This window comes from Taeniopygia guttata, chromosome 24 (assembly GCF_048771995.1).
Source record: "Taeniopygia guttata chromosome 24, bTaeGut7.mat, whole genome shotgun sequence".
In the NCBI taxonomy this organism is placed as follows: Eukaryota; Metazoa; Chordata; class Aves; order Passeriformes; family Estrildidae; genus Taeniopygia; species Taeniopygia guttata.
Genome location: NC_133049.1, coordinates 3,680,774 through 3,698,696, shown reverse-complemented (window position 1 = coordinate 3,698,696; position 17,923 = coordinate 3,680,774). Strand labels below are relative to the sequence as shown.

Here is a 17,923-nt window from a genome sequence, read left to right as displayed (position 1 = left end):
CAGCAGAGATGAGAGCATTAGTGTCCTCTACAGAGCGAGACTGGCCAGCTCTACTAAAAACCACAACCCTACACGTGGTGAGGAAAAGATAACTTACTTTGGCAAGCAGAAACACACATTTATCACTGAAATACAGCAGCTGTCATTACATAAAAAGCTCCCCTTCCCACCCCAGCCCCGCTCCCTCCACCAGCACTGCACTGAACAAAGCAGACACTTCCATTTCCCAGCTGCTCTACATTCAGCTGTAGGACAGAGGAGCTTGATTCCAGAGCCAAAAGGAAGCTGGACAAACTAGCGAGCCACAAACTCAGGGAAATCCAGACAAATCCCACTGGACAGAACTCATATCCCAGCACTCAGTGCAGGCTGGTCTCTCCCTGGGGTAGCAGGTCTCACCACCTGCTTGGTGAAGGGCAGCTGGACAGGATGGACATTCTCCAAATTCAATCAAATCCACGTCTGATTTTTAATGGAGGAGTGACTTCCTTCTGGGAATGTTCTCATGAGTCTACTTAGCTGAAGGCTAAAAGCAGCTTATTTTAAAAAAGAAAACCCACATTCAGGTTCTCAGTTCACTGCATGCTCTCAGACCTCGCTGGTGACTTCAGCTCAGGCCTCAGGAATGTGTCTCTGGAATCAGAGCTCTGCCACCCTTCCAGGTGCTGCTTGGCTCCTTCCAGCAGCCCACACAGGCCTGTTTGAGCCTCCCACAACAATTGCATCCACCTTCTGTCCCCACTAACCCTCATCCCGCAGGCACGAGGCAGCAAACCAGACCACACCTTGTGTCCCCACAGTGCTGTCCATCCCCACACCCAGCCTGCTCTGCCCCAAGGACACAGACACGGGCAGGGCAGTAAATCCATCCACAGGAGAGCCCCCAAGAGCTCCAGAGCTGCTCTCAGCACCTCCCTGGGAGCTGCACCAGAGCAGCAGCCGGAGTGTGGATCTCGGGACAAGACGAGGAAGGCACAGCTCGTGGCCAGGAGCCTTCCTGCCCCCACTTATTGCCCACCACAGCAGTGCTGGGATCATCACCGCTCTGCCCACCCCATGCCACCTCCTCCTGTGGCCACATCTCACTCCCTCCTGCCAGCCACAGCTCCTGGTGGGACACAGCACGCTGCTCCACGTGGCTGAGGGGCAGTCCCAGGGCTTGGTCACCTCCAGCATCCAACTGCTTGTGGCAAGGAATCCAACGCCAGCACGAAGAGGAAGAAGGGGAAGCAGCGAGGGGATGACACCACAAGGTTTCCACCAGGAGATTTCCAGCAGGCCACGCCACAATCTCTGATCCCTCCTCTGGCATCCAGCTTATCACCGGGACGTTTTCCTCAGGCAAGATTTCGGAAAGGCAAGAAAAACATCCATCCTGCAGAGCCCCAGGGCACCTCCACACGGCAGCCTGGGCCTTCACTTGTCTCTCCTTCCCCGCCAGGCCGAGGCTCGGGGGGCACAGAGGAGATCAGGCAGCCCCGGAGGAATGGATGGGTTGGGAAGTGCCGTGGCACCTCCAGCTCCAGCCGGCCGAGCCCTCCCGCCCCGTCCCGCCAAGAAAGGAATGAAGTCAAAACCGGGTGTTTATTTCTGTGAAGTCTCTGAGGGTCTCCTCTCGGTGCCGCTGCGCTGGGGGCTCCCGGCGCCCCCGGCCTCACTGCCGGCCGTTGTTCTCGGCGGGCTGCCCGGGGGGTTTGGCCTCGCCGTGCGAGGACGTCCCCTCAAAGCGCTGCGACGCGATGGCAGCTTGGTGGGACATGCTCTTCCTCACGATGTCCCCTTTCCTCCACAGCACCACCTCCTGCGGGGACACAGGCAAGGCTGGTCAGGGCTCCCGAGACCTTCTGCTGAGGCCTCCTGCTGCCCCACCCAGCCCCGCAGGGTGAGCCAGGCTCGGTGTTCCACCCACAGCCAGGACACACCTGGTGTTGCCCTGATTTTTAAAAGTGTTAAGTCTTCTTTCATAGCACTTTCGAAAGTTTTAAAGTTTTTTGAAAAGTTTTCTATGCCTTCTAATGAGATATTTCACCTAGGGTTCTCATAATAATGATTGTTTTGCATTCTTCTTTGTTTTGCATTCCCAACCAGGTTATTCAACCTGAATCTTGGATTCACTGCAGAAGATGGAATGTGTCTGTGTTGGTACCACCTCTTCTTTGACACACCCAGCTGACTTAAACTCTGCAGGATGGTGGGACTCAAATTGGTAGCCCAGGGCTACCCAAAGGGACTGAACTAACCCTGAATATTCATTGGGATATCTCTCCTGCCCCAATAGGAAATATTCCCTGTGGAAACAATGAGGAAGGCAGCCCAGCTAGGATTTGGTGGGATCTATGTGAAACCATAATGATTGTTTTGCATTCTTCTTTGTGGGAGGGGAGAATTGATGGACTGTTGGTTTGACCAGTGTGGTTGGAGAGGTGGCAATTTCATCCTCCAATCCACTGTCCCTTTTGGAATTCTATACATTGCGAGGTCAGAAATAAAATTTGCTCTTTTTCTCTTTTAAAGGAGTACACAGAAGCTTTTACTAAACTTCTGTGTACTCATTTCGTGTCCAATAATGACACAGCTGGCAGGGCAGCCTGCCTGAAGTTTGGGTAGGAAGCTCCTCTCTGGGGTCTGGGCACACAGAGGATATCCACAGCACCTCTGTCCTAGTGCCACTGATAATACCACTGAGCAGAAAAGATAACCCAGGCAGGCACTTTCCAGACTCCTCCTCACCACACACACCTGACCTAACATTCTTTTAGATCATCCTTGCATGTGATGAATCCCAAATTCCCATTAGGTCCTTGTAAAAGCATCTCAATCAGTCACACACAGGTCCAAGGAGAACAGCAGCTCTGTTTCTCACCTGCTGTTTGAAGTAGCGTCTCTCCTCCTCATCGATCAGCACCAGGTTGAGGTAATATCGCACAGAGAACTTCTTGTTGATGTCCCTCATGGTTGGAGTCAGCTCGTAGCCAGCCAGAAAGAGCCTGATGGGAATGGACTCCCCTGGAAAGGGCACAAAGCTGTCAGCACAGATAGGATGCAGACAGAAACCAGGAGAGCAGCAGCAGCAAAACACGAACTCACACGGCCACAACTTTTGTCACCGTTTCCACAAGTGGACTAACATGAGCTAGAAGACCTCAACTCCCTCCAGAAACCAGCCTGCACGGTCCTCAGCCAGATCCTGCCCTTGCTGACAGCTATTCCAGCTCCACTCTAACAGCACAGGACTCTTTTGGGACCTGCATCAAGACAGCACTGCAGGAAAAAAGGAGTAAGGTGACATTTTCTCTAGCAGGTGGCTCTGCTGGGCAAAGGAACAGTGGCACAGGATTGGCACAGAGCAAGAACACCACCTCTGCTCTGAGCTGCATGGTGGCCCATGCCAACTGTGAATTTATAGCTGGTTCTGCCACTGCTTCATCAAAAGAATTAAGTCATTGCAACTGATTCTGCCTTAGCTGCCCCTCATCACACTGGAGAAGGAAGGGGATCAGATCGATCCCCTGCTCTGAGCCCACAGCAGTGGAACAGGATGCTGAGCACACAGAAGATACTTCAAGAGTCCTATTCCCACCCCAAAATCCTCCAGGAGAGCAATCCTGGGGGTCCCTGTGCCCTCTCACCTCTCACAGGTGCCCCATCCATGATCTCGTACTTGGCTATGGTGTCGTTCTCGTGGTACACGTTGGGCCCCGTGCCCGTCGTCTCCCTCTTGATGATGTCTATCTCCATGTGCTTGATCTTGATCCGCACCAGCAGGAAGTAGATCTTCCCCACAATCACGTCTTTTAAGTGGTACCTGGCATGAGAGGGGAGGAGACACCAGGATCAAACCCTGTGCAGCAGAGCAGGGCTGGGGCTGACGTGCAGGAACTTGCTGGGCAAGCACTTTGCTCTCATCCCCAGCAGATGGCAAACCAACCACTCCCACCAGCAACCAGCCCTTCATTTCCATCCTCTGCTCTTCTGGAAACCCACAAGAATATTTAACACAAGCAGATAAATTAAAAACATCACTTCAGGCTGAATATCTGCAAGAAAACCCTGTAAGAGCAAAGGCTCCAAACTCAGTATTTTAGCTCAACTAAACCAACCTAAATCACAGAATCATTTAGGTTGGAAAAGACCTCTGAGATTGAGTCCAACCTTTGACCAACCACCACTTGCAGGGAGATTTGCCAGCACCAGCTGGGAAAGAGGAACTGAGAGTACTTTCAAAGTTCCCAACTTGTTTGCTGGAGTTAATTCCCACTTCAGCTGTATTGCCTGGAAATGAGCAAACATTGCATTTTGGAGACACCTGGAAATACTGATCTGGCTGAGGAAACACGAAGTTATAGCAAGAATTTCATGCTGTGCTCCAGGCTCAGTGAGCCACAGCCATTGCTTCCCACTCCTTGATCCAGAGGTGTGGGGAAAGGAGAGGAACCCATGGATCAGGGAGGATCTGAGCTGTCTCCCAGCCTCTCTGGAGCACATGGACATGGAATTCCTTTGAGGAAACCTCCAGCAGGTGGGTCCCTGAGATCCCAGCTGCTCCTGAGCCACTCACTTGGACTTGTTGTACTCGAACTCGATGTGCAGGCAGTCCTCGATGCCCACTTCCATCTTGATGGAGGAGTTGAGCTCGGGGTAGGTGCTCAGCGTGTGCACAACGATGTCCATCTCCTTGACCACGTCGTTCAGCCTGCGGCTCACGGTGGCACGGAGGAAATACCTGCAGGGACAGTCCCCTGCCATCAGGTCACAGCAGGGACAGGGCTGGGGGGCTGGGGCTGCGCTATCCAAGCAGCCTCACTACACAGGTCCATGCAAAGAGCTGAAACGCATTTGACTGCCAATCTGAATAAAATGTGTCAGCAGGTCCACTGAGGAAGTTCCTTTTCCCCACTGAAGCTTGGAACTTGCTCCTTGGCAAGGTGAGGTGCTCAGTTCAGCTCATGCACAGCTGAGAGAAGGGCCAGCATTTCAAGAACAGGGAATGGGGAATGTCCAAAGGAAACCAAAGAATTGTCACAAGGAAGCAGAACAGCAAGGAAGCTTCTCTTCCCGTGTAATTTGCTGTTACATTGCTCTTTTTTAGTCCATATCTGAACAAAATAAACCCACAGCAAACAAGCCCCCATCTCTTGATGTGTACCTGCCCCTGGAGCAGCCAACACCCCACACTGGAAAAGCAGATGGGAATTTTCAGATGGAAAAGCAGGCTCCTCTCAGCCTCCAAGCATTTGTGAGCCCAAGTTGCCTAAGCCCCGTTTTGGGGATCCAAGGAGCAGCCTGCACATGTTAAAACCACTGCCCTTTTGCAACATTACATCAGGCTGCACAGCCACACCTCCCAGAGCAGATCTCAGCCTTTTCCAACCCCCACTTTGAAGGCAGTGAAAGGATTTTGAGTCAATTGAGTGCCTTGATGTGAAATATCATTTCAACATATGAACAAGGCACAAGCAAAGCATCTGTTTGCATACAGAGCACAATTAAAGTTGACAAGACTGATTACAGCAAAAATATCCTCACTGGAGACTAAACCAAACAGTTTATTTTGATTTTTTGAATTATCAAATAAATTAGCAAGTATTTGATTCAAAAGGGGCTGATTTCTCTTGTCACTCAAAAGGGGAAAAACAAATTCCATGAAGAGCCTGCTTCATGCTTGTAAAGACCTCAGAGGCAGCTTTTTACAACTCAGGCCCCAAAATTAATTTGGAGTTCTGCATCATCAGAGCGAGTATCAGCACTTAGAGCAGAACTGGGGTCAGCCAGGGCAGGGGACTCACCGTAGCTTCACATTCTGCCCCGTGTAGGACTCGTAAGGTTTCTCCACGTGTGTGAACTCAAAGTCAAATGTTTGTGATTGAGTGAATTCCCCAGGCCGGGCCAGGTCCTTCACCAGGGACACGAACTCGTGGTGGTTCCCTCGGTCATAGTAGAGCTCTAGGAAAATGGAAATCCAGGTTAAGCTTAGCCCCACGTGACACAGGAGATTTTCAGCAACTCTCTCCTCCAGGTCACTCCTTCCTTCAACACCGTTCACAGAACCTAGAGGGGAACTGCACTTGTTCCCTGCTCTCCATCAGAGCCAGGTGCAGCCCACAGCTTTCCTCCCTGAAACAGGATGGAAAAGGTCCACACAACCTCCTTGACTACAACAAATCAAGAACTTGCCTTGGGGAGACACGAGTCGTCTATAATCAATATTAAATACAGTTTGTAGCTCATGCAAACCTTTCCAATAATTTTCTGCACTGTATTCCAGGCTAAAGGCATTGCCAGTGTGAGGAAAAACCACCACTGCTTGTCTGGAACGGACAGTGACAGAGCAAAACCAAGAGGACACGATGATTCCAACTGCTCCTGCTTCCTTGGACAGCAAAGAGCTTGAGAGGCCTGGAGCTGCAGCAGGGAATAAATGGCAATGTTGATCCTGCTGCACAACCACCCTGTGTGTGGGGAGGCAGCTGAATCCACTGCTCCTCCAGCCCGTGGATAACACATTAATGGCCATGTGAGCACGGTGAAGGAAGAGCTCTCACCTCTGGAAGCACTGCTCAAACCAGCTCAAGTGACCAGCACTGCCTCGCTTTTCCCCACAGCCCTCCCACACCAGCAGGAAACTACAGGTTTCCTCATTTGATGAAAGCAATCCTCCACACCTCCACCGAGTTTTCTGCCTCAAGACAAAGCAACAAAACCCTTACAACTCTGCAATTTGCATGAGCAGCTTGGGATTACCCAAACCCATCAATGAAACCTGCCCTTCCCAGCCCTGCGTGTGAGCCTGTGCCTACAGGACACCCACACAGCCCTTCTGCAAGGCAAAGCCTTTCTGCTTACATGAGGAAACAAAAACCTAAGTCATCACACAAGCACGCTCAGCAAGCTCAGTGTCAGCACTAAACTGTGCAGAGGAGGCTTCTGAGATGTATTAGAGGTGCCCAGGAACTGCAGTTCAGCCCTCCTTGAGCTGCATGATGAGATTTCAGCTTTAAGTGATGCCTGTGTCTCACAGCCCTTTGCTCACCTTATCTCTCTAATGGAAATTTTGGCACTAGAGCTCCCCTCACTTACGCACGACAGCAAATGTCACCAAGCCCTTTAGGCTGGGCAGGTGACATAAATAACCAAGCCTCTCTCTGTGCACTGAATTTGTGTGTCCACTGAGAGGAAAGTGCTTGCTGATGTGACAGGGAGAAGCCACGTGCCAACAGAAAAAGAAGAACCAGCCACAGAAATAGAGGAATCAGCCCAGACCATCGTGACACATGATGCAGGAGGCACAAATCAAAAAAGCAAGGGGAGGCAGATGTCAGTGCATTGATTTCTCTGCTACCTCAGAAGGTCATGTTTGGCACCCTGAAGCCTTTAGCAGAGTGATGTTTCCCACACTCCAGCCTGTCAAACAGGTATAAGCTGTAATTTCAGGTTTTCAGAGCTATAAGGTTTCCAGACTGAGAACATACCCTGCCAACATTTCAGTGGCTTGCTCAGGCCACAGCCAGCAGAGGTGAAACCATCTGAAATGGGTTCCATGCTCACCTGAGAGCAGGCAGGACCCAGCACCCTCAGTCTGGCATCTGGTACCTGCTCTGGAGCACCTTTCCTGCAAAACATCCCTCCTTCACAGCCCAGTCCCCCTGCCTGTTAAATTGTCTCACCTCCCCGCTGACCTCACGGCAGCAACAAGTCAGAATACAAGATGGAAAGCACTGAGAAGTGCAATTACTGGTACAAACTTCAGTGATTTATCAAAAAGGCCTGAGGGGCATAAGGACTGATGTGCAGCCACAGCAGCTCTAACACACCCTGCTTGGGCAATAACGTGCATACAAAGCAGTAATTCCATGCAAGCATGGCTCAGAAGTCTTCCAAAACAGGGAATGAGTCGCAGGCAAGGCAGCAGAGCAGAGAGAGTGGGGCAGGAAACAAAGTTCATGCTTAATTTCCACTGGGAACCGTATCAATAGGAACTCATAACCTGGCTCCTGGTGAACAGCCTCACCTACACCTCCCTTCCCTTCCAAAAACCAGAGTCAGGCACAAGAAAAGCCAATAAAACTCAATCAGCAGCATGGGGTTAGGTGGGAAATCTCCTGCTCAGGTTCCCTCACCACAAGATTTGCAATGCAAAGGCTGCAGGGCCCTGGTTACAGCAGTGATTTTGTGGTTTAGAGCCAAGCACAGAGAGCCACAAATGTGAGGCCTTGCATGCAGCCACATCACTGGGAAGGAACATCCTGAACTTATTTTGGCTTGTGGGGCTCAAGGCATGTCTGTGGAGCAGGGACAGCTCCGCTCCCATGGAGGAGTGGGTGTGGCAGCTGCCTTTCCCCTAGGACAGCAGGAAATATTAAACCTGAATTGGTTACATGCACAGATAACCACAAGTTTTGAACAGCTTTTAGTCACCCGACCAACCGTGCAGGGACGTGTGGAGTAGAAGGTGGGATCAGCCAAGGTGAGCCCACGAGCCTCAGGAAAGGCAATCCACGCAGGTAAAAGGGACATAAGGACAAAAGCCACCCCGTCAGCACCCTCAGCATCCCGAAGAGGATCAGCAGGAGGACTCCAGGCAGCTCCTGGAGCAGAACAGCCAGCCTGGGGAGCAGAGCCTGGCAGCTGGGCTGGCAGCAGGTCCGGGCTGACCTGCAGCTGCAGGACAGAACCGAAGCATGCCCAGCTCGCAGCTGAAACTGGTGACCAAGCAAAAGCGAGAAACTAGGACAGAAGAACAATGACCTGGAAAAGGACTGGAATGCCCTTCCTCCTGCCAGGGCTCAAGCCGGGAGAACAGGCCAGGCTGCCCAGCTCTGGGGCAGACTAATGTCCAGCAGCCGTGGGAATGCTGCGTGCAGCCGGGCATCACTCAGGAGCGAGCAGAACCTGCTCCACACCAGCGGGATCCCAGTGCCATGGGGCACAGCAATGCCCTCAGACCCTCAGTACCAGTGGGATCCCAGTGCCATGGGGCACAGCAATGCCCTCAGACCCTCAGTACCAGTGGGATCCCAGTGCCATGGGGCACAGCAATGCCCCCAGACCCTCAGTACCAGTGGGATCCCAGTGCCATGGGGCACAGCAATGCCCCCAGCTCCCTGGTACCAGTGAGTTACCATGGGATGCAGTGATGCTCCCCGGACTCTCAGCACCAGTAATGCTCTCTGGATCCCTAGCACGGCAGGATCTCAGTACCAAGGCGTTCAGCAATGCTCCCCAGACCCCTGGCACCTGTGGGATGCAGTGACCGTCCCTGGACCCCCGCACCAGCGGGATCCGGGCACCGGGAAGGGACAGCCGGGCCCGCAGGCCGCGCCGCTCACCGATCTGCCCGATGAACTCCACTTTGATGCCCTGGTGCTCCAGCCGCTTGTTGGGGTTCTTGAGGGTGAGGACCACCCGCCCGGACACCGTCTCGCCGTCGTAGAAGAGGAAGTATTTCTCCTTCTTGCCTTCCTCCGTCTTGTGCTCCACCCGCCGCCGGCTCTCGGCGTCGCTCAGCACCAGCTCCAGCTCCGGGCTCTGCCCGAACCCGAAGAAGCTCATGGTGGCGGGATGCGGCGCGGGCTGACCCCGCGGCCCCGCTGGCGGATCGCGGCCGGGGCGGGGCTGCGCGGGGCGGCGGCGGCAGCGACGCCGGGGAAGGGGCCGGGGCGGCGGCGGCGGCAGCGGCGGAGCGGCGGCGGCAGCGGCGGAGCGGGGGGGCCGCAATGCGGCAGCGCCGGCGGGGCGGCGGCGGCGGGACCCGCGCACCGCGCACCGCGCACCGCGCACCGCGCACCGCGCACCGCGCACCGCGCACCGCGCACCGCGCACCGCGCACCCCCGCCCGGCCGTGCCCGCCCCGCTCCTTCCGGGGCAGCGGCGGCCGCCCCCATTGGCCCGCGCCGCCCCGCGCCCGCCATTGGCGCGTTCGAAACCGGGCGGCGGCGGCGGCGGCGCCATGGCGGCGGAGCGGCTGCGGAGCGCGCTCGGCGGGTGGCGCCTGCCGGGCCTGGCCGCAGGTGCGGAGCCGGAGCGGGGCCGGGAGCGCGGTTAGGAGCGGGGCTGGGCTTTGGAGCGGGCCGCTAGGATCGGGGATAGGATCCGACCCGGGGATAGGATCCGACCCGGGGCCGGTTTGCCGATCACTTTTCCGGTCTCAATCGCTGTGTCTCTCGGTCTCTCTGTTTCCCGGTCCCGCTCGCTGTCCAGTCTCTCTGTCTCTATCCCGGTCCTGGTCCCCGTCCGGATCTCTGTTCCGGTCCCGCTCTCTGTTCCGGTCTCTGACTCTTTCCCGTTCTCTCTCTCTCCTCCCGGTGTCCGTCTCTGTCTCGGTATCGGTCTCTGTCGCCCTCCCCGTCCTGCCTTGGTGCCGGTTTCGGTTTTGGTCCTCATCTGGGTCTCTGTCCCGGTCCCGGTGTCAGTCCCGGTGTCTCTGTCCCGGTGTCATTCCCGGTGTGTCTGTCCCAGTCCCGGTGTCATTCCCGGTGTCTCTGTCTCTGTCCCGGTGTCTCTGTCCCGGTGTCTCTGTCCCGGTGTCTCTGTCCCGGTGTCTCTGTCCCAGTCCCGGTGTCAGTCCCGGTGTCTCTGTCCCGATCCCGGTGTCCCGGTCCCGGTGTCCCGGTCCCGGTGTCCCGGTCCCGGTGTCTCTGTCCCGGTGTCTCTGTCCCGGTGTGTCTGTCCCGGTCCCGGTGTGTCTGTCCCGGTCCCGGTGGCTCTGTCCCGGTCACCGGGCTGCGGGTGACCCCAGGCAGCGGGAAGTGCCTGACGCTGGCAGCGGCTGCCCTTGGCGCGCTGGATTTGGGTGGTCCATGCTTATGTTGGAGCCTTATTTTGGGTCAAACGTGTGTTTCGGAGAAATCTCACCCCCGGCGCTTACAAACACTTTTATTTTTTCTTTTCCCAGTATGGGTGGACGCGGTGTGGGATTTGGATTTCACGGAGACCGAGCCTCTGGATCCCTGCATAGTGGAGGAGATCACGGCGGATGAGCTCAGCCCCTTCACCTCCCTGTACAGCGCTCTGGCGCCCTTTGCTGCCGGGGGCCAGGTGAGCAGAGAGGCGGCATCACCTAACACAGAGCCAGCCACTCTCACTTTCTCCTTTTCACAACTCTCTTGGCTTGAAATCCACAATATCTTCAAAAACGATCCGAACAACTCCAGCTCTGTGTGCTGGAGTGCTTCCAGAAGGAAGATATTCCCAGATTTTAATAATATAACTTAGCATAATATTAAGTATATATATAGTTATTATAATTACTAATAATCAATACAATTTAAAAATTATTAATTTTAATCATAAAATCACAGAATAATGAGGTTGGAAGAGACCTCTAAGATCATCAAGTCCAACCTATGCCTTAACACCTCAACTAGACTATAGCACCAAGTCCAGTCTTTTTTTAACACATCCAGAGATGGGGATTCCACCACCTCCCTGGGAAGACAGTGCTTTATTATTCTTTCAGTAAATTTTTTTTCCTTAATTAATTGACTTAATTATTAATCAATGTAATTGATATAATATAAATATTAATAATTATAACGTATGATACTTTTTGAAGCATATAATACATAGGGAGTTTGTCATGGTGGCACCTGTTAAAATCTAAATAATGGCTAGTTTTGGACATCCATGTTATTATGGGGTTCCTCACTATTCCTGTTTTGCCTCAGAATGTCTGGACCTTGTTTGCTGAGAGCAGCCTGTCCCACCAGGCCCTGGTGGCCGTGCTGCATCACTTTGTGCACGTGGGCCAGAACAAAAGAGCCAACGTGCAGCAGAGGCTGTTTGCTCTGCACTCAGCTGGGCTCTACCTGCTGCTGCTGGAGATCCCAGGTGAGCCTTGGAATGTTCTTCTTCATGGCTGGGGGCAGCACAGGTCGGGCAGGGCTGGGTTTGTGACAATTCCAGGTGGCACAAGTGGTGGTGCTGGATTGATGGCCCCAAAATCCTCGGGGGCCAAGCTGAGCGTGCTGAGCGGTGTCACGGGCTGGTGACAGCCTGGCCTCCTGTCACAGAGGGGTTTGGTGGCCTCAGTGCGGGTCTGTGTACTGTGACAAGGTGACAGAGGAGCCTGCACAGTGCTGGAACCACACAGGTCCCTCTGCTTTGACAGTCAAAGCAGGAGCTTATTCCTGTTCCTGCTCTGTAGCGGGGAGCATTCACTGTGCAGCACGTTTGGATGGGTTTGTTTGTGCAAACAAAAATATCAGTTTAAAATAACCAGCAGCTGAGTGTTTCCAGCAGGTGAGTTCACAGCTGGATCCCTTTGTATTCCAGCATGCCCTGAAGTTTTGCTGATCTCTGGTGCAGCTGGAAGGGGCCATTCAGCTGGTGATCCTGCTGGAATGTGTCACTGCTGATGGTGCATCAGCCTGGTGCACTTCCAGCAGCTGTATTGTTCTCTTGCACTTTCTTAGGCTCTGGGACATCTGTGGAGAGATCATAGAACCACAAACTGATTTGGGATGGGAGGGACCTTAAAGCTCATCTCATTCCATGGGCAAGGACACTTTCCACTTGACCAGGTTGCTCCAGCCTGGCACTGAACACTTCCAGGGATGGGACATGATGCCCAGATGGTTTGATGTTCTCTGTATTTTGCCTGGAAGAGGACTGATGTTTGTCTTTTCTGGGCAGGCAGCATAGCCAACCAGGTGTTCCACGAAGTGATGTTTGATAAATGTCTTCACACCCTGACAAAATGCTGGCCTCAAGAGCTGAGGAAAAGGAAGAAGGCACACGCTCAGAGCTCTCAGCCCAATGCCAGAAGGAACAGAAAGAAAGGGAAATCGTGCAGGAGTGACAACTCCAGTGTAAGATGTCTGTGCAGCCTCTTCAGACACAAATCCCTAGTAATAAGCAAATTGTTGGCAAGCTGTTTCTCTTTTCTGCCAATATAGATAGAAGAGATGTTGGAAGAGGAGAGGGAAGAGGATGATGAGAATGTTTACATCTCATCAGAAGGTCTTCTCCAAGTCCGCAATGCCATCTTCCTTGTTTTGAAAAACTTCCTAAGACTTCTGCCCAAGTTCTCCCTAAAAGAAAGGCCTCAGTGCATGCAGAACTGCGTGCAGGTAAGAAAGCTCCAGCTTGATGAGCCTTGTGTCCCCTAGCACAGACTTTTTGGGGATGCAGAGCACTCCATATGGAGGAGGTGGCAGCCCTGCCTTCCGTCACCTGGTCCCTGATGGGAGTTAGGGAAATTGGGAGCAGGGTGCCTGCTCTGTGTCTGCCTCTCGTGCTGAACACTTGCAAGTGTTCTGTTCATGGAATCAGAAGGGTTTGGGCTGGAAGGGACCTTAAATTTCATCCTGTTCCACCCCTTTCTCTGGGCAGGGACACCTTCCACTATCCCAGGTTGCTCCAAGCCCTGTCCAACCTGGCCTTGGACACTTCCAGGGATCCAGGGGAGCCCCCACTTGTTCCTGGGGGGACCTTCTGGGCTTTGGGCTGAGCTTTTGTTCTGCTTCAAGGGAGGTGTTTGAAAGTTAAACCCACTGGTGTGACCCCAGACATCCCAGAGCCCTGCACACCCTCCTCTCAGGGGGCTGAGCTCAGCTTGGCTCTCTTCCCTTGCAGATCTTTGTTGAGATGACCAGCTTTGAGCCAGTGCTCCACGAGTTCAAGTTTTCAGCAGCCATGTGAGCAAATAATTCTTAATAATTCTTAGTGTTTATTTGATGGTCTGAACAAGCAAAACCCTCAGTGCTTGTGTTGTTGTCCTGTTTATATAAAAATGAAAGTCGCAAATTCTCTTATAAAGATAATTGGAATGTGTTCCATGTGCTGACAGCAAACAGCATCTTGTGATTATTGAATGTTCTGCAGTCAATGAGCTCTTTTAATAGTCACAGTTACTCTGATGAGAGGTGAACACATCTCTTTGCTTTCTTTCCTTAGGGATGTTGATAAAGCCAAATACATTCCTGAGCTGGCCTATTACGGACTTTACTTGCTGTGCTCGCCTCTCCATGGCACAGAAGATAAGGTACAAGTTAAACAGAATCTTTAACATCCTCACAGCAGCATGGAAAAGGAGTGCTTGCTTCTTCCCTTCTTGGCATGTCTTTTTCGCTTGTATGGTTTTTATTTTTCACTTCAGTTTCTCTCTTTATGCCATCTTTGCTGGGTCAGAGCAAAGATGTTTTTTTCCACGCCAGTCCTTATTGCTGCTGCGCTTGTGTGCAGTGAATTCCGTGCTCTGCTGACTCTTATGGCCAATGAATTGAAAACAAAGGAGAGCTGCAGTGGCATTGGGCCTCTGAACCTTAAAGAAGAGAGTTCCAGGTGGCTGCCTTTGCTTGGAATGTTGTGATTCCCGGCTAGATGGAGCTGCAGCACTGCCTGGCAGCGTGTGAGGAGCTCTGTGTGCTCAGTGAGGCTGAGCAGGGCTGGTTCTTGTTCAGAGAACACTCTGGGATCCTGGAGCAGCCAGTTCTGCCAGAAACTTCCCATCTTTATTTGTTTAAATTGGCACGCAGAGCGGGGCATCTCCCACTTACCCGTGTGCTGCTGCTGAAGGTTGGGTGTGCCCGAGCTGTGTCTGGGAGTCTGTGTGAGCCCCTGGGCTGGTTCTGAGCCTGCAGGCTGGCAGTCAGCTGTCTAGTCAGGCAAGCCTGGAGTGCACACCAGCCTGCTCATTCCTGAGTGCCAGCCCAGCTCCAGCAGCCCTAGGCCTGTGTGTTTCTGCCTCCTTGGTTTCTCAGTGTGGCGTGAGCTTTTTGGAGCTGTTGGCACTTGTGGTGACAGCAAGGTGTTGTCATTCCCCTTCCCAGACCTGCCTCATCTTCCCTGCCTCTCCTGCATGCTCAGGGAATGTCAGGATCATGGGGCAAGCCGTGGTTCCAACAACATTCAAGGGAGGCAGCTCCAAGAGTTCAAGTACAAAACACACGTTTAGCTTAAGACATCTATGCAAAACCCAGCGAGTTTCCTCAAATTCCAAATGTTTCAGGCAGGAAAAAAAATCCACAGGGGACTTTGGAGGGGGGATTTTGCCCTGTTTGGAGGGCAGCTGGTAATGCTTTCAGAAAGCCCTTTGAGACCTTGCTGAACGTGCATGAGAGCATCACAGCCAGGAAAGATGTTGTGTGTATTTAGGAAGTGTCCTCTTGGAATTTGTCTGCGAGGAGTCATGCTTTCACACGTGCTGCTGTTTGCTTCTAAGCTTAATTCAGAACTATTTCATGACCCTGCAGTGCCCATCCATGCCAAAAATCCTGCCAATAACCCCTTCTTTCCAGACCCTTCGCTGTGTGTTCCAGCGACTCCTCGGTGTCATCCTGATGGTGGAGAGCAGTGGGGGCTGCAGGCGTGAGGCCCTTCCCATCGCATCAGCCGTGACCAGCGCCAGGAACCAGGCTGTGAAATTCATCAGGTGCCCTTCAGAGCTCTGCTCCTTTCTTCTGGCGTGCCTTTGCTTTGCTGTTGAGGTGATAAAGGGATGAGACAAACTGGCACAGGCTTTGAAGTCGTTTGTGCAAATGAGGTTTAATTAAAATGTCTGGAATGGGAATTTACCGAGTTTGCTGGCAGAGGGGAAGGAAGGTGCTGTGGAAAGGACCCATTTTCTGTATTTTGCTTTGTGTCAGTTTTTCAGGCCTTGTGTTTTACTACAGAGAATTGTGGAGGAAATGAAAGATCAACATGGAGCTCATTCCTCCATAGTTCTTGCTCTCTCTTAATGATGTGTTTTGCCTGTCTTTATTCCCCCTGTTGGGGATCCATGTTGTTGGAAGTGTAGTCTGTGCAGAGATCCACAGACAACATATGAAAGTAGATTGAGAACAAAGAAGCTTTTCGTGTTACCCTTCTGCTTGTTACAAAAGTATGGGAAGAAATTATTTTGTGCCTGCAAAGCCAGGTTAATGTGGAAAGTGAGGATGGTTCTCTGAGCATATCTTGTTGCACTCATGATTCCAGGAGCATGGCTGCTTCTGACTTCTCAAATGCATTCCAAAAGGAACGTCCTTGACTTTTCCTCTGTTATAAACCAGCTTTGTTAAAATCTGCTTCTCTCTCTCTCTCCTGTGCAGTTCTCTGGTAGATGAGCTGAAAGAAGCTGTTTATCCTGTTCTGAGAATATTGCTCCAACATATCTGTGCCAAGGTATGCCAAGCTCTGCTACTTCTGGAGCTGGAGAACTCATGTGGATGCATTGGAATAACATTAATAGTTTAGAAAATATGGTCAAAACAGATTTCCTAAGGAAGGAAAACTTGTAATGGTGAAATAGTGGCTGAGGAAGCTGTGATGATTCTCACTATTGCTGAATGTGAATAAAGCAGCTCATTAAATTAAAAAATACTTCTCTTAGGCCCTGAAATGCCTTTCTGGCACTGAGAGCAGAGCAATGAATGATCACAGGGTGCCCTTGCCTTGTGTTTCAGGTCCCAGACAAGGCTGATTATCGCACCTACGCTGCCCAGGCCCTGGTGACCCTGCTGGACAAACTCCCCTGTGCAGAGTTCGCTGAATTCATTGCTTGGCTTTATAAATACTCACTCACCAAAGTAAGTGTATCTCCTTGATGCTTTGGAGATGAATCTCAGCACTGAATAGCTCTGTCACTGCTGGTACCCAGAGGCAAGAAAACTCCGTGTTCACTTCCATTAACAGAGCACCTCGTGTGCTTTTTCTTCCTGCAGGTTTCCTGCAGAGTGTTTGCTCTTGATGTAGCCTTGGCTTTGTTGGAGCTGCCAGAGAGGAGCCCAGGCAGCTCCTTGTCCCAGCATCATCAGAGTTTGCTAAAGCACAAGTTTTTAGTGCAGGTCATGGTGTTTGGCCGGTGCTCAGACAAAGCCCCCGTGGTGAGGAGCAAAGCTCTCAGCAGCTTTGCCTATTGTCTGGAAAAGAAGGCTGCTGCTGCCTTGGAGAGCATTCAGGACTTGCTACAGAGCTGTGAGTATTGTGGGCACATGAGGTAATGAAAATCATTCTTGAACTTTCACGGGGATAATTGCTGGGAGGTAGGAGTTGTCAGGAACTTTAAAAACTGGCCCACAGAGTCCTTACATACTGTGTCATAATGAGCAGTAATTCATGAGCCTTGTTACTTATGAAGCCTTATCTTTGGAAGGGATTTATCCTCGTGTATCAGTTCCAAAGAGATTCCTCTGCGAGGTCCCTTTGAAGGATGTTTACAGACAACTGAAATTGCTCATTGGGAAAAAAAAAAAGCAGTTCATTCTTGCCTGACAGCTGATTAAATCTTGAGTTGCCTTTTGCTTCTGCTAAGTTGTTCTGCTCGTGACTGGCATTCTGAGCTCCCTCAGGTGTGCTGAAGGCCAGATGGCACGATTCAGAGCCTGCACACAGCATCCCACGGTTAGATTGCTCGCCCAAACAAGATTTGGAATGGCAGGATATCCAGAATTAAAATACTTTGTTTGATTTCCTTTTTTTTTTATTTCTCTTTTTTGGCAGCCTCTGTCCGCACAGTGTTGGATGCAAACACAAACACTGCGAGCGTGACAGTCGGTGCAGAAGGTATAGAGTCATTCTTGTCCAGTAAGTCTCAGGCTTTTCTTGGCATGCCATTTCCTAAAAATACACATATCTGTTAAACCTAGGGCATGCATGAGGCTTTCTGTTTGACACTGAACCATCTTCTTGCCGGGTGAATGTATGCCTTTATTATTCCTCAGCTTTTATCTTTTCTTTCAGCTGTGTCCAACCATCCGCTGAAGACCTTACCAACTTTCAGAACTATGGAGCTGACAGACAGCAGTGACACTGCTGGGCCTGATGGTATGTCAGAATTAAAGCAGCCTTTCCAGATAAGCATTCAAAGCCTTAATTGAAATCAGACTTTCTGATGTGTATTCATTGTCCATTTCTCAAAGGAAGTGGAGAAAGCTGTTGCAAAGCACTTAGGGGTGATGAAGGGGGTGGAATTGCCAGCCATAAAGAAACACTATTTCCACTCAAG

At 51.8% G+C, this 17,923-nt stretch overlaps 2 protein-coding genes across 3 annotated transcripts in view; one reads left to right on the top strand and one right to left on the bottom strand.

Moving 5' to 3' along the window:
- Nucleotides 1-1,565: 1,565 nt before the first annotated feature.
- VPS26B (VPS26 retromer complex component B) lies at nt 1,566-9,680 on the bottom strand. The gene is made up of 6 exons (XM_002197030.7): nt 9,327-9,680; nt 5,787-5,943; nt 4,559-4,723; nt 3,630-3,805; nt 2,864-3,006; nt 1,566-1,801 (listed from the first exon to the last, which is right to left on the bottom strand). Exons 1-6 carry the CDS (start codon nt 9,547-9,549, stop codon nt 1,655-1,657), a joined length of 1,011 nt encoding a protein of 336 aa, XP_002197066.1. The 5' UTR covers nt 9,550-9,680; the 3' UTR covers nt 1,566-1,654.
- Nucleotides 9,681-9,850: 170 nt separating this feature from the next.
- The window catches only part of NCAPD3 (non-SMC condensin II complex subunit D3), a 34,099-nt gene continuing 26,026 nt past the window's right edge, over nt 9,851-17,923 (top strand). Inside the window, exons 1-13 of one of the 2 annotated variants that reach the window (XM_030290771.4) lie at nt 9,851-10,007; nt 10,892-11,034; nt 11,664-11,826; nt 12,631-12,806; nt 12,894-13,067; nt 13,573-13,634; nt 13,894-13,981; nt 15,237-15,370; nt 16,029-16,101; nt 16,383-16,505; nt 16,641-16,893; nt 17,419-17,481; nt 17,659-17,742. In XM_030290771.4, the coding sequence (XP_030146631.4) occupies nt 9,947-10,007; nt 10,892-11,034; nt 11,664-11,826; nt 12,631-12,806; nt 12,894-13,067; nt 13,573-13,634; nt 13,894-13,981; nt 15,237-15,370; nt 16,029-16,101; nt 16,383-16,505; nt 16,641-16,893; nt 17,419-17,481; nt 17,659-17,742 (1,597 nt within the window). In that variant the 5' untranslated portion in view covers nt 9,851-9,946. Of the gene's footprint in view, nt 10,008-10,891; nt 11,035-11,663; nt 11,827-12,630; nt 12,807-12,893; nt 13,068-13,572; nt 13,635-13,893; nt 13,982-15,236; nt 15,371-16,028; nt 16,102-16,382; nt 16,506-16,640; nt 16,894-17,418; nt 17,503-17,658; nt 17,743-17,923 lie in introns of both variants that reach the window. The other variant, XM_030290770.4, reaches the window with a different exon arrangement.